Raw genomic sequence first — 26,090 nt, 5'->3', positions numbered from 1 at the left:
AGCAGGTCAGAGGCTGGGTATTCTGCGGCGAGTGACTCACCTCCTGACTCCCCAAAGCCTTTCCACCATCTACAAGGCACAAGTCAGGAGTGTGATGGAATACTCTCCACTTGCCTGGATGAGTGCAGCTCCAACAACACTCAAGAAGCTCGACACCATCCAAGATAAAGCAGCCCGCTTGATTGGCACCCCATCCATCACCCTAAACATTCACTCCCTTCACCACCGGCGCACTGTGGCTGCAGTGTGTACCATCCACAGGATACACTGCAGCAACTCGCCAAGGCTTCTTCGACAGCACCTCCCAAACCCGCGACCTCTACCACCTGGAAGGACAAGAGCAGCAGGTTCATGGGAACAACACCACCTGCACGTTCCCCTCCAAGTCACACACCATCCTGACTTGGAAATATATCGCCGTTCCTTCATTGTCGCTGGGTCAAAATCCTGGAACTTCCTTCCTAACAGCACTGTGGGAGAACCTTCACCACACGGACTGCAGCGGTTCAAGAAGGCGGCTCACCACCACCTTCTCGAGGGCAATTAGGGATGGGCAATAAATGCTGGCCTCGCCAGCGACGCCCACATCCCGTGAACGAATAAAAAAAAATGACTGAGCCTCTTCCAATATTTAGTAATTGGGTCGAATTCCTAGCTATCGAAACCTCCCTGTTTATACAGCAGTGTAGAGTCAGCAAAAGTGGGGAAGTTGAGCAATTCTCCCTTCTCCAAACCACTTGTGCTTCTGTCTTCAATTCGACACAGAAGCTCCATTCTTCAGATGATCCAGAAGCATCTTTCCTTCCCTCCCCCTTAGTCTTTTTCCTTCCATCTGTCCTTCTACCTTCTTTCACAACCCATCCCCTCTCGGCACATGCCCTTGGTGCAGTTACTCTGGGTCAGTTACAGTGTTGCCTCTGAAGATGCCCTTACCATTGGAGGCAGGTAATCCCTGCACTCGTGGGGCTCTGGGTGCCTCCTATGCTTCATCCGTTCAGCGGGGGTGGAAATGGTGCGGGGCTGATGCAATGGCCCCAGAGCCAAGCCCTCATTGGGCCATTGAAGCAATTCATCCCAGTGTGATGGTTACTTCATTTTTAACCCCCCCCCCCTGTTTTTCTTTCCTCCTCCTCCAGAAGGTGCTGATTTTCTTTCTGGGTCCAGTTCCACAGCACCAGTCTGATATCTGCACAGGGTGAATTTCTAGCATTGGTCACTGGATGGCAATTAGCATTGGTGCCATTATTTTCTCCTATCCAGGCCAGTATCAGTGAAGTTGGTCCTGAAGGATCCATCAAGGGAATACCTCAGCTGTTGCTGTACTAAATCTTGCCCTTCAGGTTTACCCAGTCCTACCAACTGGTTCCAGCCGGGGTCTTGCTAGTGGACTGTTTGTTTCACCAGAGCTGTGACCTATTTTTTGCTTCGCTTCCTCCCCACGTGCTAAGAAGGTGTTGATTCTCGATGTGCCTGCAGCCCTCCAATACCATGCCGAAGTGATCATTCTTCACGTGTGTGTAGTTGCTGCAGGCTGTTTGACTTTGGAGGGCATCACAGCCAAGCACAATCCTGCCTTCCACATGGGACTTTCCAACAGGACTTGGATCGCTCTCAGTGGAGCTGTGGTTGATTTCTCTCCATCGGCGCAGGCATGATGGGCCGAATGGCCACCTGTGCTGTCAATTTATGGTTTGTACCTGAGGGGGGGTGTCGCATTGACCTTTGACTCTACTGCCATCACCCCTGAGATCACTGACTCAGCACAGACTATAAAATATAATCTGACTGATTCAATATTGAGGTTTGCTGCTAAAACTTTGTCCTTTTCACTGAGCTTTGTTGACACAGCAGATGGCACGTGAATTGATTTAAGAAACACTTTAGTTTGGTGTATAACTTTATTAGTCCAAAGACCACCCAAACTTAAATAATCATTACGCTCATTGCTGGATATTAATGCTGTGACACCGATTCTACTACAAGCCATAAGTACATACTCACAACTAGGGGCACCCTGCCTGGATCAGAAGCTGGGCCTTGTTCTCAGTCCCTGCTGTCCCTCTGGATACTGGCCTAACAGTTTATTACCGTGTATTGTGGAGACATTGGGTTGGGGAAAATGAGTGTGCCTCAAACTCCCATTCCTCTTTCCACTTTCTAAATGACACTGCCCTTCATTCCTAAGAGCATGTTCCTGCTCTAGTGCCTCTGCACAGCCACACAACTACTTGTACAGCATCTAGAGTCATAGAGTTATACAGCACGGATAGAGGCCCTTCGGCCCATCGTGTCCGCGCCTGCCATCAGCCCTGTCTACTCTAATCCCATATTCCAGCATTTGGTCCGTAGCCTTGTATGCTATGGCATTTCAAGTGCTCATCCAAATGCTTCTTGAATGTTGTGAGGGTTCCTGCCTCCACAACCCTTTCAGGCAGTGAGTTCCAGACTCCAACCACCCTCTGGGTGAAAAAGTTCTTTCTCAAATCCCCTCTAAACCTCCCGCCTTTTACCTTGAATCTATGTCCCCTTGTTATAGAACCCTCAACGAAGGGAAAAAGCTCCTTAGTATCCATCCTATCTGTGCCCCTCATAATTTTGTACACCTCAATCATGTCCCCCCTCAGCCTCCTCTGCTCCAAGGAAAACAAACCCAATCTTCCCAGTCTCTCTTCATAGCTGAAGCGCTCCAGCCCTGGTAACATCCTGGTGAATCTCATCTGCACCCTCTCCAAAGCGATCACATCCTTCCTGTAGTGTGGCGACCAGAACTGCACACAGTACTCCAGCTGTGGCCTAACCAGTGTTTTATACAGCTCCATCATAACCTCCTTGCTCTTATATTCTATGCCTCGGCTAATAAAGGCAAGTATCCCATATGCCTTCTTTACCACCTTATCTACCTGTTCCGCCACCTTCAGGGATCTGTGAACTTGCACACCAAGATCCCTCTGACCCTCTGACTTGCCTAGGGTCTTCCCATTCATTGTGTATTCCCTTGCTTTGTTAGTCCCTCCAAAGTGCATCACCTCGCACTTTTCCGGGTTAAATTCCATTTGCCACTGTTCCGCCCATCTGACCAACCCATCTATATCGTCCTGCAGACTGAGGCTATCCTCCTCACTATTTACCACCCTACCAATTTTTGTATCATCAGCGAACTTACTGATCATACCTTTTACATTCATATCCAAGTCATTAATGTAGACCACAAACAGCAAGGGACCCAGCACCGATCCCTGTGGTACCCCACTGGCCACAGGCTTCCAGTCACAAAAACAACCTTCGACCATCACCCTCTGCCTTCTGCCACTAAGCCAGTTTTGTATCCAAAGTGCCAAGGCACCCTGGATTCCATGGGTTCGTACCTTCTTGACCAGTCTCCTGTGGGGGACTTTATCGAAGGCCTTACTGAAATCCATGTATACCACATCCACTGCGTTACCCTCATCCACGCGCCTAGTCACCCCCTCAAAAAATTCAATCAAATTAGTCAGACATGATCTTCCCTTGACAAAGCCATGTTGACTATCCCTGATTAATCCTTGCTTCTCCAAGTGGAGACTAATTTTGTCCTTCAGAATTTTCTCCAATAATTTTCCTACCACTGATGTTAGGCTCACTGGCCTGTAGTTCCCCGGTTTTTCCCTACTCCCCTTGAATAATGGTACTACATTAGCGGTTCTCCAGTCCTCTGGCACATCCCCTGTGGCCAGAGAGGTTCTGAATATATGTGTCAGAGCCCCCGCAATCTAGAAAGTAGAAATCGTCCCAAGGTGCTTTATGGGGAAGGGGGAGAGGAAAACACTGAACGAGATAAAAGGGATAAAGGAGCTGGCACCAATCCATGGAAGCATTGTTGGGGGGAGGGAGCAATTGAAAAGATGGGTTTTGAGAAGATTATTAAAAATGGGGAGACAAATGGAGAGGTGGGGAGGGGGTCCAGGGAATACCTGGAGACAGCCCAAGGCTTTGATAGTGGGGAGATGGGGTGCAGCGAGACTGGAGGAGGATGTAGAGGTAGGGTGGAGAGAGACTTTTTTATTCATTCATTCATGGGATGTGGGCGGCAGTGGCAAGGCCAGCATTTATTGCCCATCCCTAATTGTCTTTGAGAAGGTGGTGGTGAGCTGCTGCCTTGTTTGTAACGGGATTGTCCAACTGAGTGGCTTGCTAGGCCATTTCAGAGGGCAGTTAAGAATCCACCTCTGTGGGTCTGGAGTCACATGTAGGCCAGACCGGGTAAGGACATTAGTGAACCAGATGGGTTTTTACGACAATCGGGTAGATTCATGGCCACCATTACTGATACTAGCTTTTTATTCCAGATTTTATATTTAATTGGAGGAGGATGGGGAGAGACTGAAGGAGGGAGTAGAGGGAGGGTGGGGAGAGACTCGAAGGTTTTTCAGAGGAGGCTCACATTTAAAATTGATTGCGTTCAGGGACAGGGACCAATGCAGTCACTGAGGATGGGGTGATGGGTGAGCAGAATAGAATAAAACAGCTGAGTTGAACAAGTTGGAGTTTATGCAGGTTGGGATTCTGCAAGGAGAGAACTGGAGAAATCGAGTCAAGATAACAAAAGCGGGGATAAGCATTTCAGGGCAGAAACGGACAAGGTTGGGGAAGTTAATGGCTTTTGGTGATTGATAGGCTGTGGGGTTTGAAGCTGAGCTCTGGTTGACTTTAAACCACACTTGGTAGGGGAGAGAAGGAGACGGGAGTGAGGGAGTGGAGTTTACGATGAGAGCTGAAACTGATGGCTTTGCTCTTGAGTTTAGTTGGAGAAGATTTTGATTTCAGGCAGAAAAGAGGGGGTGAAGAGGGTTACAAACACTTGCAAATGGGTTAAATGTGAAGCTTGCTGAGTAATCTCATCCCGTGATGTGTTGTGCTGTGCTGTTTAATCATGTGAATAGCCAGTCACCAGCATGTGACTGACTGCAGTGTTAGCGATTCCAAGAGCCTGGTTAGGTGCAGCTTTCAGTTCTACATTCTCATAATTATCCTTTGTTCTCAGTCAGCTCAAGAGGTTGGATGGTAACTACAAGAAAATCACCCATCTCAGAGCTTCACATGGCCTGACAGCACTGTGTCAGAACTAGAAAGTGCTTTTTTCCCTCCATTCTCCCATTTAATGAGCACAAAATTCACACAAAAAAAAGTTTAGTAAAATCTCCGACCATGTCGGGGTTTATCAGCATCAAGAAATTCACAATATTGAAGCTGGAGCCTGCACTTTTGAAACATACTGGGCTGTATTCATTGCAGTCAAGGAACTGCCCGACACCTTCCTCTGCCCTGTATCATTCCAGCCAAACAATTAATTAAAACAGTTTTTAATTTAAAAAAACAAGGCCCACCTGGGTAGTTGTGTTTCACTTAATTTCATGGAGACGGACACGGAAACTATTGGGACTAGGAGCTCTGGCATTGCAGACTTCAGTCTGCATACATTTTCTGCAAGTACAGTTTAAATTGTGTGCATCGAATCAATACAGGTATACTTCTATCCTGTAGCCAAGCTCCGTGACTCTGTCAATGTGCTCTCTTGTCTTTCTGTTTAATGGTTCTCTCTTCTGTTTTCATTCACTGTCGGTCCCTCTCTTGCTTGCTGTCGCTGTCTGTCTCACTCACTTTCCTTCGCACTGTTATCTCTGCCACAGCCAGTATAGTAGCTTTAATTTTATATTGTTCTGTCCTAGAAATACAGCTGGAAACCGTATTTGCCTTCCCAACAGCCTTGCCGCACTACTTGTGGATCTTTAATGATTTGCCAGCTATGATCCTCGGGCCTCCCTCTCTTGATCTGTCGTCTTTCCCAGGGATATCTGGATGGTATGAATGTGCCTAGAGTTCCCCAAACCCAAATAAATAGCACTGCACTTATCCACACTGAATGTCAGAGCCATAGGCCATTCAGCCCCTCGAGCCTGTTCCGCCATCCAGTTAGATCATGGCTGATCTGTACCTTAACTCCATTTACCCACCTTTGTTCCATTTCCCTGGATACCCTTCCCTAACAAAAATCTATCGATCTCAGTCTTGAAAATGTTAATTGATCCCCAGCACCCACAGCCTTTTGGAGGAGAGAGTTCCAGATTTCCACTACCCTTTGTGTGAAAAAATACTGCCTGATTTCTCTCCTAAATGGCCTGGTTCTAATTTAAAGGTTATGCCCCCTTGTTCTGGATTCCCCACAGAGGAAATAATTTCTTTCTATCTACCCTATTGAATCCCTTTATCATTTTAAACACCTCGATTAGATCACCACTCAACCTTCTGAAGAAAAGGGAATACAAACTAACTTTCTGCAACCTGTGCTCATAATTTGATTCTTAGTTCCAGTATCATTCTGATCCCAGAGCTTATTTAAATCAGACAGCAACCTCTGGATTTGATCTAAATTTCCAGTTCCTCTGTGTGTTTTTGTCTTGTCTGCAAACTTGTGAACGGTTCTGTATGCAGCCCCGAGCTGAGCTTCCGACCCCATGTCCTCTCCATCGCGCAGTCTGCCTACTTCCGCATTTGCAACATAGACCGTCTCCATCTCTGCCTCAGCTCATCTGCTGCTGAAACCTTTGTCACCTCCAGACTTCACTGTTCCAATGCTCTCCTGGTCGGCCTCCCATCTTCCACCCTCTGTAAACTCCAACTCATCCTAACTCACACCAAGTTCTGTTCACCCATCACCCCTGTACTCTCTGACCGGTCCAACAAAACCTCAAGTTTAAAGTTCTCCTCTTCGTGTTCAAATCCCTCCATGGCCTCTCGTCCCTCCCTATCTCTGTAACCTCCACCAGCCCTACAAACCCCCCGCCCCCTGGAAAAATCTCAATTTTTCTGACTCTCCCTTTTTGCATCCCCCCGCCTCACCATTGGTGGCCCTGCTGTCATGATTAGAACTCCCTTTAAGACCCTCCTCGAAATCCACCTCTTTGATCAAGCTTTTGGTCACTGCTCCTGATATCTGATCTTTTCATTGTGTTCATTTTTGTCTTGATTACGCCACTGTGAAGCACCCTGGGATATTTTTCTGTCAAAGGCACGATATAAATGCAAGTTATTGTTTATCCAATATGTGTGTACACAAGCTCCCGGTCGAGACACACCCAACGTACCCAAGTCAAGAGACTTGGGTACAAATTAGAAAGCGCCAAGGGTTGAAAATGCTCACATTTGTAAGAGAGCTACAGCTACGTTGACCAGGAATGGGAAACTATAGTTATGAAGAGAAACCTGAGATACCGCGACCTTCCAGGGTTCTGTAATTGGCCGAGCAAGTCTGGGTTTGGGAGAGCACAGTAATCAGCCAGGGTTGTTGCTCCTGGTCACTGTCAGTGCTCCTTCAGTTCATGATTGAATGTTGCTTTTGAACTAAATTAGAAATGTTTTTTCCCTGACAGCTGTAGCCAGCCCCCTCTCGGGGCAGGAGCAATGTGCCGAAGGGCCCACCTTTTGGTGTCAGAATGTAAAGACCGCATCAGACTGTGGAGCTGTAAAGCACTGTCAGCAAACTGTCTGGAGACAGCCGACTGTGGTAAGTTAGTGCAAGCATTGTTTGCAATTGCCCCATATCCCTGTCAGTCAAGTGTTGGAGCAGTTTCCATGTGATCAAAGCATGGAATTCACAGAAGGCTGAGTAACAGTTAGTGGGCTCTGGTGAAATTTGATTTTGGCTAGCTAGAATTATTAACGCTGGGATCAGCAGGTAAGAATTAGCAGCACGTGGATCGACTCTATAGTAATTTCTATGTAACGATTGGAACCTGGAATAATTTGAGGTCCTGAATTAACAGGTCCTGAATCGCACAACACTAAACAGTACTGGCTGGGCAGCTTTTCCTGTAGCTTACTGGGACTAAAATGCAAAATAGACTTGATGACAACATTGAATTAGTGCATGGGCCTTTGTGTCACAGCTGAATGTCTGGGGGGAATCACAATTTAATGTTGATCTAAATTGGATCTTGTATTTATTTATCTGTGAATGTGCCAGCACAGCCTAGGGTCGAATAGTGTGTCTGGTAAGATCAGACCCCTTGGCTGTGCTTTTAATGCTTTCTATGCTTGTGGTGTCCTGTGCCAACATTCATTAATTATTGATTATCGAAGGATGTGTGTTAGGGGGGTAGCATTAAGGAACCAATCAGTTGGGGTATTGACAAGGACCCACTACATTGTTAGGAATCGTTTAGCAGAGGCCTGGTGTTGGATGACCATTAACAGTCTTTACTCGGGGAAATGATTGTAGTGTGTGGGACACTGACCGTTCACTTGTCTGTTCAAATCCTGTCCAGATTGATGAGATGAAAGTTTCCTTTGGTTTCTATATGAAATGAATTTGGGCAGGTACAATCCAGTTCTCAGTGGGCATGGGCTGGAGGAAGACTGGTGTTCATAGAATCATAGAATGGTTACAGCACAGAAGGAGGCCGTTCAACCCATCGGGCCCATGCTGGCTGTCCAAGAGCAATCCAGTTAGTCCCACTCCCCCGCCCTTTCCCCATGTTGAGGGAAAAGAACAATCTCGCACTATGAGGAGTGCCGCTCTGAGGTTAGAGTTGAGACACACTGTGACAGTTGAGCGAGCTGAATGCTGCTTCTAACTGACTCAGCCTTATCTGGCTGCTTGTTCCTGACACCGCCCCTCACTTTGAGCAGAAAACTCACACCCATTTTTTAAAAGTATCAAAATAAGCTATTTCCAGCTTTAATATTTAAGGGAGCATAATTTCAAAGTTTGCAGATGACACAAAGCTTGGAAATGTAAACAATGTGGCGGATAGTAACAGATTTTAGGAGGGCAGAGACAGACTGGTGAAATGGGCAGACACATGGCGATCAAATTTAATGCAGAGAAGTGTGAAGTGATACATTTTGGAAGGAAGAATGAGGAGAGGCAATATAAACCAAATGGAATAATTTTAAAAGGGATGCAGGAACAGAGAGACCTGGGGGTTTCACAGAAATCTTTGAAGGTGGCAGGACAAGTTGAGAAGGCTGTTTTAAAAAAAAAGCATATAGGATCCTGGGTTTTATTAATAGAGGCATAGAGTACAAAAGCAAGGAAGTTATGCTAAACCTTTATTAATCACTGGTTAGGCCTCAGCTGGAGTATTGTGTTCAATTCTGGGTGCCACACTTTAGGAAAGATGTCAAGGCCTTAGAGAGGGTGCAGAGGAGATTTACTAGAATGGTGCAGGGATGAGGGACTTCAGTTACATGGATAGACTGGCGAAGCTGAGATTGTTCTCCTTAGAGCGAGAAGGTTAAGGGAAGAATTAATAGAGGTGTTCAAAATCATGAACCGTTTTGACAGAGTAAATAAGGAGAAACTATTTCAAATTTTCAAATGGCAGAAGGGTCGGTAACCAGAGGACACAGATTCAAGATACTTGGCAAAAAATCCAGGGTGGGGTGGGGGGGGGGGGGGGGGGGTGGAGGGAGGGAATGAGAATTTTTTTTTACACAGCGAGTTGTTCTGATCTGGAATGCGCTGCCTGAAAAGGCGGTGGAAGCAGATTCATTAGTAACTTTCTAAGGGAATTGGATAAATACTTGAAATGGACAAATTTGCAGGGCTATGAGGAAAGAGCCGGGGAGTGGGATTAATTTGATAGCTCTTTCAGGAGGCTAGCACAGACACGATGGGCTGAATAACCTCCTTCTGTGCTGTATGATTCTATAATATCTTGCTGAAGTTATTTAGCAACTGGTTTAAACTTAGTAAAAGTCCTGGAATTCCCTACCTAACCCCATCATGGGAGTACTATCAGCACAAGGACTGCAGCAGTTCAAGGAGAAAGCCCACCACCACCTCAGCAACGGGGGATGAACAATAAACCTTCGCCAGCGGGGCCACAACCTGTGAAAAATTAGAAACAAACCCTCGTCGGATTCCCGGAGGGGCTGGGGGGGGTTTACTGGTAATCTATACAGATTAGATGGTGGATAAGCAGTGGCAAACATTTAAAAAGATATTTTATGACTCGCAACAAAAATATATCCCTGTGAGGAGGAAAGACTCCACAAAAAGGGTGAACCAACCATGGCTAACGAAGGAAGTCAAGGATGGTATCAGGTTAAAAGAAAAAGCATACAACATGGCAAAGATTACTGGTAAGCCCGAAGATTGGGAAAACTTTAAAAACCAGCAAAGGATGACTAAAGAGGGAGAAAATAAATTATGAGAGTAAACTAGCAAGAAATATAAAAACTGACAGTAAAAGCTGCTATAAGTATATAAAAGGGAAGAGGGTAGCTAAAGTAAACATTGGTCCCTTAGACGATGAGACTGGGGAAATAATAATGGAAAACAAGGAAATGGCAGAGGAATTGAACAGATATTTTGTATCTGTCTTCACAGTAGAAGACACTAATAACATACCAATAATAGTAGAAAATCAAGGGGCAAAGGGGAGGGAGGAACTAAAAACTATCACTAGAGAAAAAGTACTAGGTAAACTAATGGGTCGAAAGGCTGACAAGTCCCCTGGGCCTGATGGCTTGCATCCGAGGGTCTTGAAGGAAGTGGCTACAGAGATAGTGGATGCATTGGTTTTAATCTTCCAGAATTCACTAGATTCTGGAAAGATCCCAGTGGATTGGAAAACCGCAAACATAACACCCCTATTCAAGAAGGAAGTGAGACAGAAAGCAGGTAACTATAGACCAGTTAGTCTAACATCTGTCATTGGGAAAATGCTAGAATCCATTATTGAAGAAGTAGTAGCAGGACATCTGTCTAGTGATCAGTCCGTTATAACCACGACCACTGTCTGTAGTGATCAGTCCATTATAACCACATCCACTGTCAGTAGTGATTAGTCCGTTATAACCATGGCCAGTCTGTAGTGATCAGTCCATTATAACCACATCCGCTGTCAGTAGTGATCAGTCCGTTATAACCATGGCCACTGTCAGTAGTGATTAGTCCATTATAATCACGGCCACTGTCAGTAGTGATCAGTCCATTATAACCACGTCCACTGTCTGTAGTGATCAGTCCGTTATAACCACGTCCACTGTCAGTAGTGATTAGTCCATTATAATCACGTCCACTGTCAGTAGTGATCAGTCCGTTATGACCATGGCCACTGTCAGTAGTGATCAGTCCATTATAACCATGGCCACTGTCAGTAGTGATCAGTCCATTATAACCACGGCCACTGTCAGTAGTGATCAGTCCATTATAACCACGGCCACTGTCAGTAGTGATTAGTCCATTATAACCACGTCCACTGTCAGTAGTGATCAGTCCGTTATGACCAAGGCCACTGTCAGTAGTGATCAGTCCATTATAACCACGGCCACTGTCAGTAGTGATCAGTCCATTATAACCACGTCCACTGTCAGTAGTGATCAGTCTGTTATGACCAAGGCCACTGTCAGTAGTGATCAGTCCATTATAACCATGGCCACTGTCAGTAGTGATCAGTCCATTATAACCACGGCCACTGTCAGTAGTGATCAGTCCATTATAACCACGGCGTCTGTCAGTAGTGATCAGTCAATTATAACCACGGCCACTGTCAGTAGTGATCAGTCCATTATAACCACGGCCACTGTCAGCGATCAGTCCATTATAACCACGGCCACTGTCAGTAGTGATCAGTCCATTATAACCACGGCCACTGTCAGTAGTGATTAGTCCATTATAACCACGACCACTGTCAGTAGTGATCAGTCCATTATAACCACGGCCACTGTCAGTAGTGATCAGTCCATTATAACCACGGCCACTGTCAGTAGTGATCAGTCCATTATAACCAAGGCCACTGTTCCACAGCTTCACCAAAATGGAATTCTGGAATTTGATCCCCAAAGCACTGGTGGCAATCCTGGTATCTCGTCCCAGATCTGACCTTTTATGTCCACCTGAACAGGCAGATGGGATACTGCACCATGGTGACAAGTGATTTGGGTTCAGGCTGTTTTGGGACAGTGGGAGGGCCAGATTGGAGAATCAACAAGGAGTTGCGGCCAGCATAGATCAGGGAAACAACGGCACTTTCAGGAGGAAAAGGTGGTGGACGTGTTTTGTGAGGTGTGATGATGGCAGTTTTGAAAGGGATGGGGACAGTGCCCAAGGAGAGGGAACCAGGTAAAATATTATCCAGTACTGGGACCCGGAGCAAGGATGGGCCGAGGCAGCAGGAGGACGATCTCGTGGATGACATGAGCTTGGAGAGGGGGTGTGGGTGGGGAAGCTTGGCTGAGAGGGGACTGCAGAGTTAGAGTAAAGAGGGACCGGGGTGGGGAGGGGGAATGAATTTCACACAGAAGAAATCTGATTGTCTTTCAGAACAGTTTAGTATCCAAGGATAAATTGCAGTTCACAAAATGTCCCAAATAAGCCCCCTTCACTATAACTCGACAGCTAATTCATTCTAGTCCTGATCACCCCAGAGGCTGTTCTGCATTTGTATTTGATCTGATCTTGAGATTGGTGGTTTTTCTGTCCTTGCGTGTGGAATTAAATGTCGACTATAAAGGTATTTTCTGGACTATATTGGCACTCACTATGTTCTTGTTTTGTTTCAGAAAAGTATCCCTTGTGATCTGTGCAAAGAAGTTATATCTGTGATGGGAAACCTTCTGAAGGACAATGCCACAGAGGTACTGAGAGTGTGGGCTTGTTCTGTGTACAGTAGCCCTTTTAGAGACACAGCTGTATTGTAAATGAGGTGAGCTACATGCCCGCTGATCCAAGAGCCACCCGCTCCCTCTGGGCCATCGTGCTACCAGCAACAAATGTAAATGGTGCTATTTTGAGCCAGCTCCCCCGAGACTGAGTCCTGAGCTGGATTGTACAGCCCCACTGTTATTCTGATGTTGCTGCTGGTCTCAGATTATAAATGGGATGGGCTTGGAACAGAAGGAGCTGCACAGTATTCCCTGGAAATAACTCTGATATCACAATACTCGAGTTTAAGTTGCCAAGTGAGGATTTGAGACCCCATTCAGAGTTTGATGCCATCCTAGTTCCTTCTTCCCAGAGCACATTTATTAGATTCCTTTTCCTGGAGGTAGAGCTTTCTTGACACTCCCTGTGGGAGGAGGGTGTGAATATTGGGTTAGGAGGGAGAGCAGAATAAGGTTAAGGTCCGCGGGTGTGTCCCAGGGTGAGTGTGATATACTTTGACTGTTTCCTGTAATCTACCTGATTGGTCCTACAGGTGCTGCGTATTATGCAAAATGTTGCTGAAGCCCCATGTCAGACAGAGCACACTACGGTGGTCAGAAGATTATATTAAATATTCACAAAGGATGAAGGGTACCTCTGTTACATCTAGACATCTCGAAATGTGGAGATCGTATGGTCAGGAGCTGAGCCTCACCATTGCTTCTAGTGATGGCTAAATTCCATCCAGTGTTGTTCTGTGATACACGCTCAGGGCCGGGATCCCAGTCCGAGGTCACACTGCCGTGTCTCCGGGCCGGGATCTCAGTCTGCAGCCACACTGCCGTCTCTCCGGGCCGGGGTACCAGTCTGCAGTCACACTGCCATCCCTCCCGGCCAGGGTACCTGTCTGCAGTCACACTGCCGTCTCTCAGGGCCGGGGTACCTGTCTGCAGTCACACTGCCGTCTCTCAGGGCCGGGGTACCAGTCTGCAGTCCTACTGGCGTAGCAGGGCTGAGCAGCCAGCTTCACTCTGATGCTTCAGTGTACTGTAGATCTCTCTAGAGCTTTCAGCTAGAGGTTGTTGTCTGACTTTGCACTTTCTGAAACTGTTGACAGGAATTGAGATTCTGTTATAAGAGAGATTTTCATTCCTGAATATTTTAATAGAGTTATGATGTGTAAATATGTCAGGTCAGCTGTTAAACCTGTTACCGTAGTGATTGGTCACCCTCGGGTGCCAGGCAGCGGTTAAGAACATGGTCAGCTCCAGAAAGGAGTCGTCCCTGGGGGAGGGGTGCGGGACCCTCGATGGAGGAAATGCCATGGAAGGGCGGATGAGCTAATCCTTGGATTAACTAACAGCGTCCACACTCTGCAAACCGTGACCCAGCCCCCATGCAGAGCATGTCAATGAAAGTGTGACTGTGGACAGTCCAACACAACACCAGGGTTCCAGCCGCTGCCTTAAAGAGGTAGGCGATAATCACAGGCTTCAACGGTAGTCGACCAGTGATGATATGCAGTAACTCCTAGTGGCGGTGGTGACTTCTGTTAGCTAATATATGAGCAGGAGAAGGCCATGCCCTCATCATCTAGGTGAGGTGGCCTTTCCTTACTTATGAACCTTTGTGTTCTTGTATATTAGTGGGCTAACAGGAGCATGTCGATCTGGTCATGCTATCCCTGATCTCTTCTTTCTCCAGAAGCACCTCTATTTCACCCCTGAACCCATTTATATTTATTTGTCTGCTTTTGCCCGGTTTAGCCTTTGGGTAGAAGAGTGAAACCAAATGGCTATGTAGCATGAGGCTGCATGGTAGCAGGTACAAGGAGGACAGTTCAGTGCAAAACACACCTGTGGGTAGAGTAAGGACCTGGAACAATATCAAGTGTTCGAGCCTCCCCAGTGCTGTGTAACCAGACCTGGCTAATCGCAGCATCATTGCCAAAAATGAGCTGTTTGCATATTTCTATTTTGCTCAGGATTGTTATAGAAAATCACTTCCCTCTTATTGAATTATGAAAGTTTGCTGAGGTTTGGTTCAATGTGCTTGTTTTATGTTCCAGGGGGAGATGCGAAGTTACATGGACAAGGCCTGTGAGCTGCTTCCAGACCCGACCTTGACACAACAGTGCAAGGAATTAGTAGATGACTACTTGCCAATCATCTTGGATATTCTGAGGGGAGAGCTGGTAAACTTGGCTTTTCTTTGTCTTAGATCTTATATTGGTGCTCCAGTGACATAGTGCATGATTGCAACAAGAAATAACCTTTCTCTTCCCTCTCCTCTTCTCGCCCTTCATCTCCCACCACCTGCCCAATTGAAACATCTTTACCCAGAGAGTGGCTAGAATGTGGAATTCGCTACCGCATGTTGTAGTTTAGGCGACTAGCATAGGTGCATTTAAAGGGAAGCTAGATAAACACATAAGAAAGCAATGGAAGGATATGCTGATATGGTTAGATGAAGTAGAGTGGGAAGAGACCCGTGTGGAGCATGAAAGCCGGCATGAACCTGTTGGGCCGAATGGCCTGTTCTTGTGCTGTACATTTGATGTAATGGGAGGAGGATCGGGCTGACTGTGGGACTTTCCATGATCAATTCTGCTGACACAGTGCCTTGCTCATTCTTAAATAGTGGTCACCCATGGAACTATATCCCAGAACCTTGAGAGAGGGCAGGAAAGGGAAGAAAATTGGGGGTTGGCTCTTGCAATCACTGGCTATGATTTAGAAAATGGTCCAATTTTGCGCATCTCACTTTCTCTCTCCTTGTTTGACAGGAAAGCCCTGAGGTGGTGTGCAGTGCTCTGCACTTGTGCCAGTCTCTCCAAGAGAGTCTTGCTGACAAAGACATTCTCTCCAATGAGATACCAGACGTGGACATGTCCAAATTGTTCTCCCCATTCATTGCCAATGTTCCTCTTCTTCTTTATCCGCAGCAGACCACCAAATCCAAGGTAAGCAGAAACCAGATGTTGTGTGGTATTGATGTCTTTGTGTAAAGTTGATACTGTTGTGCAGTCATTATTTTGACTGCTGCCTTTAGCCCCAGCCCCTCTATCCACCATCACTTCATCTCTTTGCCCTTTTGGTCTTCACCACACTCCGCCCCTCCCTGGCTGCTCAGATTTCCCTCCCCATCTGTCACTACTTTCCTGCCAAAGTCCTAACCTGTTGTAGCCCCAGGCTGTTGTCTCCCTGGACCAGTACATGACCTCACTATGCTCTGATCTATTGCCTCACTCTCTCTGGTACTCACCACAGGCTGCTTTCTAGCAGTCTCAATCTGCCTCACTCCCGACATTCACATGTCTACCATGTTCGTCAGATTCAACATCTCGAAAGTTCTCTCCTCCAACACCCCCGTTAATAATAGAATGATACAGCACAGAAACAGGCCATTCGGCCCATCGTGCCTGTGCCGGCTCTTTGAAAGAGCTAACCAATTAGTCCCACACCCCTGCTCTTTCTCCATAGCTCTGCAAATTTTTCCTTTTCAAGTATTTATCCAATTCCCTTTTGAAAGTTATTATCGAATCTGCTTCCACCGCCCTTTCAGGCAGCACATTCCAGATCATTACAACTCGTTAGTGTCCAACTGTACCTTTCTGGATCATCTTGCAAAATATCTGTACTGCTGCCAACAAAGGTGTTTTCTTCTAGGACCTGAAGGAGCACGTTGACATTACGGGCCCTAGAGGGATCTGCCTCACTGGCGCCTCCTCTCTTAGAGGTTGCCCTACCTGGCCAGTCATCCCACAGCATTTCCTATTCACCGTGGAAGGGTACGGCAATCAAATCCTATCTCAACCTACTGTTTACCCCACCAGCTGCTTCTCCTTGTTCATTCACTTCACTCTCTACTCCTCCCACCTCCTTTGTTTCCTTATTATCTGCCTTCCTCCCAACCAAAGCTCTTGGGTTCCTTTCTCATTCAATCTGTTTTAATTTGACTTTGTTTCTTATGCTTGGAGATTTCAACCTGGTATGGACTCATTCTCCTCTGAATTATCTACTTCTTCCTTTAACCTCACTCTGCAGTAAGTATCAATTTGGTTTTTTTTATTCGTTCATGGGATGTGGGCGTCGCTGGCGAGGCCGGCATTTATTGCCCATCCCTAATTGCACTTGAGAAGGTGGTGGTGAGCCGCCTTCTTGAACCGCTGCAGTCCGTGTGGTGACGGTTCTCCCACAGTGCTGTTAGGAAGGGAGTTCCAAGATTTTGACCCAGTGACGATGAAGGAACGGCGATATATTTCCAAGGCGGGATGGTGTGTGACTTGGAGGGGAACGTGCAGGTGGTGTTGTTCCCATGTGCCTGCTGCCCTTGTCCTTCCAGGTGGTAGAGGTCGTGGGTTTGGGAGGTGCTGTTGAAGAAGCCTTGGCGAGTTGCTGCAGTGCATCCTGTGGATGGTACACACTGCAGCCACTGTGCGCCGGTGGTGAAGGGAGTGATTGTTTAGGGTGGTGGATGTGGTGCCAATCAAGTGGGCTGCTTTGTCCTGGATGGTGTTGAGCTTCTTGAGTGTTGTTGGAGCTGCACTCATCCAGGCAAGTGGAGATTATTCCATCACACTCCTGACTTGTGCCTTGTAGATGGTGGAAAGACTTTGGGGAGTCAGGAGGTGAGTTACTCGCCGCAGAATACTCAGCCTCTGACCTACTCTTGTAGCCACAGTATTTATGTGGCTGGTCCAGTTAAGTTTCTGGTCAATGGTGACCCCCAGGATGTTGATGGTGGGTGATTCGGCGATGGTAATGCCGTTGAATGTCAAGGGGAGGTGGTTAGACACTCTCTTGTTGGAGATGGTCATTGCCTGGCACTTGTCTGGAGCGAATGTTACTTGCCACTTATCAGCCCAAGCCTGGATGTTGTCCAGGTCTTGCTGCTGTTCAGGTCTTGCTGCATGCGGGCACAGACTGCTTCATTATCTGAGGGGAAGAGATTAAAAACAACATTGTTTTTTTTTAAAAAGCTTCTCCGTGTTCCTTTAGGATATTTTAGAAAATAACAGAATTTATTATGTTCAGCTGCACAGCTGAAAGCATACATACCTTTCAGCTCCAACAGATCCCTGGACTGATGCATCAATTGTGACATCAGAAGAGGGAGAGAGAACGAAGGAGAGAGAGATAAAAACCGAGAAATTGAAGACGTGAAGTGCCTACATTTCAGAAATAGCAATGGAACCAATAAAGAATGGTCCAGGACAAAGCAGCCCACTTGATTGGCACCACATCCACCGCCCTAAACATTCACTCCCTTCACAACTGATGTACTGTGGCTGCAGTGTGTACCATCCACAGGATACACTGCAGCAACTCGCCAAGGCTTCTTCAACAGCACCTCCCAAACCCACGACCTCTACCACCTGGAAGGACAAGGGCAGCAGGCACATGGGAACAACACCACCTGCACGTTCCCCTCCAAGTCACACACCATCCCGCCTTGGAAATATATCGCCGTTCCTTCATCGTCACTGGGTCAAAATCCTGGCACTCCCTACCTAACAGCACTGTGGGAGAACCTTCACCACACGGACTGCAGTGGCTCACCACCACCTTCTCAAGTGCAATTAGGGATGGGCAATAAATGCTGGCCTCGCCAGCAACGCCCACATCCCATGAACAAATTTTTAAAAAAGTTCTGGGCACCCTCATTGAAGGAATTGGAGATGAACAGTTGTGACTGGTTATATAAATCTTTTGCTTCCCACTAGAATTGGGGGTGGGGTGGATTGGTCCAGTCCTTCTAATTCTCATCCATTTGTTTCAGAGCAATGACGCTGTGTGTCTGGACTGCAACCAGTTCATCACTGATATTCAGACTGCCGTGAAAGAGAACACCTCCTTCTTGGATGAACTCATTGCTCAATTAAAGAAACAGTGTAATCTGGGACCCGGTTTAACAGAACTGGTGAGTATTATTGGGTGTGTCACTCAAATTCCTCACTTGTGCCTCATGTAAATGTGCCATAGGAAAGCACGCCACTCCACTCTGTACAGATAGTGGTGCAGATATCCCCCACTGAGGCCAGCGACTGTGCCAAGGTCAAGTGTCATTGCTCACAGGGAAGGAAGAAACAAGCCAACTGACAATGATCAGACACCAATCACTGATGGACATGAGGGAGCAATGCCAATATCTTCTGTTTCCCCTCTCCCTGTGGGGTATACTGGACCTCTTTGCACTACATGCCAGTGATGCAGCAGATCGGGAATGCAGATGTGAATTTTCATCGGGTACCATTGTGCAGTCACGCCTTTTACACAGCTTCCTTAGTTCAAATTTACGATTTCCCAAATTATCAATGATACTTGTGAGCATCGCACTTGTTTCTAGTTTAATTTTTACATTTTAAAAACTAGGCTTTGCCAGGCGGGACTATGTTGCAGCTTGTTTCTGCTCCTGATGGAACAGAGGATGCCAGCTGTCCACGCATCTCCTGCTCACCAGTGATTTCAGCTTTCCAGCTACTATAACGTGTGTTGCAGAGTAACCGAAGTAGCAGTTTGTCCAGGAGAAGTTTCAAGGCTATCAAATCAGAATTGCAGTTTGATCTCATTCCCCATCTGACATTCCCATAAATTCTAACAAAAACTGTGGACCCTTGCGTCAGTGTCATTTGTAACCAGGTGCAGTATTGCCATATCTGATTACCATTATCTCCTTACCCAGTGATGTGTGTAGAAGTGGTGATTAATCACACCAAGTGGTGCATAACAATGTCCAAATGTGTATTAACAGGTATTCACTTGTCATTTCAGTGTGAAAAGTACATCTCTCTGCACGCACCACGAGTTGCTGAGGTATTGATGCAGACAGTGAGTATTAGAACAATCCTTGTACAAACATATCATTTAAGTTTTGGGAATATTGCTCTTTGACATCAGCTCTTTAGGCATGTATTGAGCTCCCTAATCTTCCTGTCCTTCCCTATTCTGGATGTGGCTGGGGGAATAATCCGGATATTACTGCCCTAAAGTCCTGCTCTTCAGTCTGCCTCATCTCCTAACTCTGTGCAAGCTTGAGGAACAGCACCTCATCTTTCAAATAGGCATTTTTCAGCCCTCTGGCCTTAACATTGACTTTAACAATGTCAGACCTTAACTATAGAATCATAGAAAGGTTACAACATGGAAGGAAGCTATTCGCCCATCGAATCCGTGCCGGCTCTATGCAAGAGCAATCCAGCGAGTCCCATTCCCCTGCCCTATTCCCATAGCCCTGCATACTTTTTACTTTCAAGTATTTATCCAGTTCCACTTTGAAAGCCATATATGGATAGCTCCCATTTTCTCCAGCGGTAGGTGTTGGCAATGTAGGATGGGTATCAGCATTTTCAGGGAGCGGTTTGGTGCGTGAGGTGGGAACCTCATCCCCCATCGGGACAACGTACTAACAGGGTGGTCCTTGGTGTCAACCTGCGCTTTTCTCTTCTAGCAGACTTCACAATCGACTTGCTGGACCTGCCCCAAGTCCTTTTCCTCCCACAGGGCACCAGTGTTTTGCTCTTTTTGGAGTGGGAAATTTGGAGAGCTGTTTGGACTTTTCCTGTGTATGTACTGGCACACAATAAAATGGCTTTATTTAAGGTTTTCAGATGACTCCAAGCTCTCTGCCCCTTGCCAGTTAATCACCTGACATTAAAATAATCCCTGAAGGAGACTGTTTCCGATTCTCAGTGTAGTGAATCGAACGCTCCAGCTGATTGGGTCAAGTAGACTGTTCTTTATTAGAAATCACTTCTGAAATAAATGGATAGAATTCCATGGATTCTATTTTGGGATACCATCAGGAAATGTTACGGACAGAGAGTTAGAGCAGTACCCTGGAGTAGTAGGATGCAGGTTCATGTATGACAACTTGCTGAGCCATCAGTCTGTTGGGAGGAGGCTGAATGTCTGATACTTAAAGTTGACTTTCTCATTGATCGATTGCCAAAGCAATGTTGGCTTGATTTATTGACTGCCGATAGTTGGTGGCTTCTCAAGGCAACGATAAACTACTGGCTGATCGAATTATATCGCGCAGTAAGCCCAGTGAAAGTTCCGTCAATTCTAGAGCCGTCCTCTCCAGAGCCTGGGATGTGTTCTGGCGACTGTGGGTCTTGCGTGATTAGTACAAGCCTGCTTTCAGATACCTTCAGCAATGGAGCAACTTGAAAGAGTTCAGAATCTGCACACCAGGCAATGCATTGGTTGGAATGTTGCCCTTTGGAGTCTATTTGGATCCAGCCAAGATGGAATAATTTTCCTCCTGTCCATTCTGCTGAGAGTTGAATCTTCACTGGGTGCAGTTCCAGGGCAGCGGTTCCAGTCATATTCCACTGCTGTTACTCATGTGTGACCTCACAGTCAAAACACAAAAATTAAATCTACTACAGTTGTTTAGTCCAATTTAGTCTGAGATTGGATTTATTGCTGTAATTGGAAGACTTTCTCCACTTCCTGATGTTCTGCCCTCCTCTGATGCTGGAGCAGAGTTCCTCCTCTATAAAGTGGCTATTTTTAATGTGCGAGTGTAGATGGTGATACTTTGCAGGTTATTCAACTACGCAGGCAATCCTGGCCAAACCCAATTCTGTCCGCACCTGATGTGCACACGTGTACGTTCCCTGCCTGGTGCCCGCACGCGTGGACGTTCCCTGCCTGGTGCCCGCACGCATTCTTTCCAGCAGGGGTTGCTGGATACCAATTAGAAGCAATAATACTGATCACATTTTCTCCTTTTTAGTCCACACACCCAGAGGTCACTTAGAGTCCTCCCGTTACTGCCCAGGCTGCGGTCAGGCAACTCGTCCTAGTCCAGGGACATTTTCTGGTCTCCGTATGACATCACATTGCAATTTGCCCACTCAGCCACTGCACGCAACCCAATTTCACTCCTATCTACAAATGTTTTAGGGGCTAGTGTTACAACTCATAATCAACCTTGAAGCTTCTTTTCTGTTATAATATGGCTTTTATTTTTGTGACTAAGGAAACATGTGCTTTGATTCCTCTTCCTCTTTTAGGATGCAAAAGCGATCTGTACAGTAAACGGATTCTGCCAGAGAGCAGCCACTGTCCCACTGCAGCTCCTCCAGAAGGCCATTGTTAACCCTGTCCAGGTACAGTAAGGCATCATCTCTGGGCTTAGGGGTCTAGGAAATGCCTGTGGATATCTGCTTTCGTGCCAGGTTTTAGCTCCTTACCCTCTGAAGCTGGGCTACAGGGCTAGGGATAATTCCACAGGAACCCTCTGCTCCGGTGACCATTCACCATTTGTGACCCCAGACAGTGAGAGTTGGAATATCGCGGCAGAACCCATCATTAGTTGGCGGTCAGAACAGGGAATATTGAATCTAATTGTAGTATTGCCGTGGCTAAGATCAGCTATCAGCACAAATCGTGTTTGACTAACTTAATTGAATTCATCAATGAAGTAACGGAGAGGGTTGATGAGGGTAATGCGGTTGATGTGTGTAGACTTTCAGAAGGCATTTGATAAAGTATCACATAATAGACTTGTTAGCAAAATTAAAGAGACAGGGGCAGTGTAAATACAAAATTGGCTAAAGGACAGAAAGTAGAGAAAACGGTTGTTTTTCAGACTGGAGGGAAGTATACAGTGGTGTTCCCTGGGGGTCAGTATTAGGACCACTGCTCTTTTTGATATATATTAATGACCTGGACTTGGGTATAAGGGGTATAATTTCAAAGTTTACAGTTGACACAAAGCTTGTAAATGTAATAATAAATGTTACATAGGAACAAAAGGAGGCCATTTAGCCCCTCAAGCCTGTTCCGCCATTCAGTGAGATCATGGCTGATCTGTGACCGAACTCCATATACCCGCCTTAGCCCCATATCTCTTGATACTTTTGGTTAACAAAAATCCATTAATCTCAGATTTAAAATTAACAATTGAGCCAGCATCAACTGTCCGTTGCGGAAGAGAGTTACAAACTTCTACCACCCTTTGCGTGTAGAAGTGTTTCCTAACTTCACTCCTAAAAGTCCTGGCCCTAATTTTTAGGCTATGTCCCCCGATTCCAAAACTCCCCAACCAGCGGAAATAGTTTCTCTCTATCTACCCCACCAGTTCCCCATTATCCCTACTCTGTTATCTGCCGCTCAGCCAGTTTCTTAACGAGGTCAATAATTTGCCCTCAATTCCATGAGCGTTAACAGCCTCTTATGAGGGACTTCATTGAATGCCTTCTGGAAGTCCATGTAAACAGCATCCATAGTCATTCCCCTGTCCACTACTTTAGTCACCTCTTCAAACAATTCAGTCAGGCATGACCGATCCTTTACACATCCATGCTGGCTCTTTCTGATCAGCTGAAAATTTTCAAGGTGTTCAGTCACTCTATCTTTAATTCCCTGGTTTCTCCCTCTCACCTTTTTTAAATAGCGGAATGACATGTACGATTTTCCAATCTAAAGGAACGGTTCCTGAATCGAGAGAACTTTGGAAGATTATAGTTAGGGCATCTGCAATGTGCTCACCTACTTCCTTTAAAACCCTGGGATGGAAACCATTTGGTCCTGGGGATTTGTCACTCTTTAGCGCCGTTATTTTCTTCATTACCATTAATTTGCTTACATTAATTATGGTGAGTCCCCATTATAAACTAAATGGTACAATTTTAAAGGGGGTGCAGGAACAGAGAGACCTGGGGGTGTACCTACACAAATCTTTGAAGGTGGTGGGACAAGATGTTAAGACTGTTCGAAAACCATTTGGGATCCTGGGCTTCATAAACAGAGGCATAGAGTACAAAAGCAAGGAAGTTATGCTAAACCTTTATAAATAACTGGTCAAGCCTCAGTTAGAGTATTGGTCTTCAATTCTGGGCACCACACATTAGGAAGGATGTGCAGGCCTTAGAGAGGGTGCAGAAGAGATTTACTAGAATTATACCAGGGATGAGGGACTTCAGTTATGTGGAGAGACTGGAGAAGCTGGGGTTGTTCTCCTTAGAATAGGATATTTAATAAAGGTGCACCAAATTATGTGGGGTTTTGATCAATTAGATCAGAAGAAACTGTTTCCACTGGTAGAGGGTCGTTAACCAGAGGACACAGATTTAAGATAATTGGGGGAAAAAGTCCAGGGGGAGAATGAGATTTTTTTACTCAGTGAGCTGTAATGATCTGGACTGCGCTGCCTGAAAGGGTAATGGAAGCAGATTCAATAATAACTTTCAAAAGGGAATTGGATAAATACTTGAAGGGGAAAAATTTGCAGGGCTATGGGGAAAGAGCAGGCGAGTGGGATTAATTGGATAGCTCTTTCAAAGAGCCGGCACAGGCGCGATGGGCCAAATGGTCTCCTGTGCTGCATGATTCCCTGATAAACCTGGAACCTTCTAGCCTGTGCAATAACTCAGTACAAAACTGGAAATTACGTTTACACATTAAACTAACGGGGAATCACTGTCAGAACCCTTCATAAATTTAAAAGCCTCTGTTGAAGAGTTGCGCTGAGCACTGCAGCTGCAGTATCCACACAAGTCAACTTCACTGCATCGTGCTGACTGTCCATTCCACCACTGGGAGCGAGCCAGTGCATGCACCATGCTTCCAGCCTTCATACGCAGTGTGGAGATTAAGCTGAGCTTTGTTAGATCCTTCATGACAGAGTCCAAGTGGTTGTTGGTCGACCTCGAGGTCTGTGCCAGTCCGGAGCGAGCCTCAATTGGAAGTCTGCAGGGCTCTCTTCACGTCAAAGTTCTCATCTGACCGGGCGATGTGCCCAAATAGTTGCAATTTTCGGAGACTGATAATTCAAGAAAGGAGGGAGAGAGAAAACAGGGAACTACAGGCCAATTAGCCTGACATCAGTCATCGGGAAAATGCTGGAATCCATCATTAAGGATGTGGTAACAGGGCACCTAGAAAATCATAATACGATTAGGCAGAATCAACATGGTTTTATGAAAGGGAAATCGTGTTTGACAAATTTAATAGTTCTTTGAGGGTGTAACTAGCAGGGTAGATAAAGGGGAACCAGTGGATGTAGTATATTTGGATTTCCAAAAGGCATTCGCTAAGGTGCCATATAAAAGATTACTATGCAAGATAAGGGCTCATGTGGTTGGGGGTAATATATTAGCATGGATAGAGGATTGGTTAACAGACAGAAAACACAGAGTAGGGATAAAATGGGTCATTTTCAGGTTGTCAGGCTGTAACTAGTGGGGTGCCGCAAGGATCAGTGCTTGGGCCTCAGCTATTTACAATCTATATTAATGACTTAGATGGAGGGACCCAGTGTAATGTATCCAAGTTTGCTGATGGTACAAAGCTAGGTGGGAAAGTAAGCTGTGAGGAGGACACAAAGAGTCTGCAAAGGGATATAGACAGGTTAAGTGAGTGAGCAAGAAGATGGCAGATTGAGTATCCTGTGGGGAAATGTGAGGTTATTCACTTTGGCAGGAAAACAGAATATTTTTTAAATGGTGAGAAACTTTTAAATGTTGGTGTTCAGAGAGATTTGGGTATCCTCGTTCAATAAACATAAAAAGTTAGCTTGCAGGTACGGCAAGCGTTAGGAAGGCAAATAGTATGTTGGCCTTTATTACAAGGGGGTTGGAGCACAAGAGTAAGGAAGCCTTGCTACATTTGAACAGGGCTTTAGCGAGACCTTACCTGGAGTAATGTGTACAGTTTTGGCCTCCTTATCTAAGGAAGGATATACTTGCCTTCGAGGCGGTGCAACGAAGGTTCACTAGATTAATTCCAGGGATGAGAGGGTTGTCCTTTGAGGATAGGTTGAGTAGAATGGGCCTATACTCTCTGGTTTCGAAGAATGAGAGGTGATCTCATTGAAACATATAAGATTCTGAGGGGGCTTGACAGGGTAGATGCTGAGAGGCTGTTTCCCTTGACTGGAGAGTCTAGAACTAGGGAGCATAGTCTCAGGATAAGGGGTCGGCCATTTAAGACTGAGATGAGGAGGAAGTTCTCTACCCCAGAGGGCTGTGGATGCTGAGTCGTTGAGTATATTCAAGGCTGAGATAGATAGATTTTTGGACTCTAAGGGAATCAAGGGATATGGGGATCGGTGGGGGGTGGGGGAGTGGAGTTGAGGCCAAAGATCAGCCATAATCTTATTGAATGGCAGACTAGGCTCGAGGGGCCACGTGGCCTACTCCTGCTCCTATTTCGTATGTTCGCAGACAGTGGGTTGTGCTGTACACCTTCTGACCTTTGCGTTCCTGACATAGTTGTACCAACAGACTCCCAAGTATTCATTGGAGAGGCCGTTGGTCAAAGGCATTTAGTCTTGATTGGTCACAAACTGTAGGATCCCATGTGTCTTCTCCATATGTCGGGACTGGGATAATAAGACGTTGTACAATCTGAGCTCAGTGGCTATTGGATTCTTAACATCCACTCGTTCTTGTCAAGAGATCACACACCTCTGGCGATCTGTATTTGCTGACATCTCTCATTTGAGAGGT

At 46.1% G+C, this 26,090-nt stretch overlaps 1 protein-coding gene across 1 annotated transcript in view; it reads left to right on the top strand.

Moving 5' to 3' along the window:
* The window catches only part of psap (prosaposin), a 42,206-nt gene that overhangs the window by 2,001 nt on the left and 14,115 nt on the right, over nucleotides 1-26,090 (top strand). The window contains exons 2-8 of the mRNA XM_067972774.1: nucleotides 7,407-7,540; nucleotides 12,547-12,621; nucleotides 14,697-14,822; nucleotides 15,414-15,590; nucleotides 18,410-18,550; nucleotides 19,402-19,458; nucleotides 21,651-21,746. Of these exons, the coding sequence (XP_067828875.1) occupies nucleotides 7,407-7,540; nucleotides 12,547-12,621; nucleotides 14,697-14,822; nucleotides 15,414-15,590; nucleotides 18,410-18,550; nucleotides 19,402-19,458; nucleotides 21,651-21,746 (806 nt within the window). The remainder of the gene's footprint in view (nucleotides 1-7,406; nucleotides 7,541-12,546; nucleotides 12,622-14,696; nucleotides 14,823-15,413; nucleotides 15,591-18,409; nucleotides 18,551-19,401; nucleotides 19,459-21,650; nucleotides 21,747-26,090) is intronic.

The sequence above is a fragment of the Heptranchias perlo genome, chromosome 36 (assembly GCF_035084215.1).
Source record: "Heptranchias perlo isolate sHepPer1 chromosome 36, sHepPer1.hap1, whole genome shotgun sequence".
Lineage (NCBI taxonomy): Eukaryota > Metazoa > Chordata > Chondrichthyes > Hexanchiformes > Hexanchidae > Heptranchias > Heptranchias perlo.
Note: the sequence above shows the minus strand (reverse complement) of the source record. Positions and strands in the feature narration are given on the sequence as shown.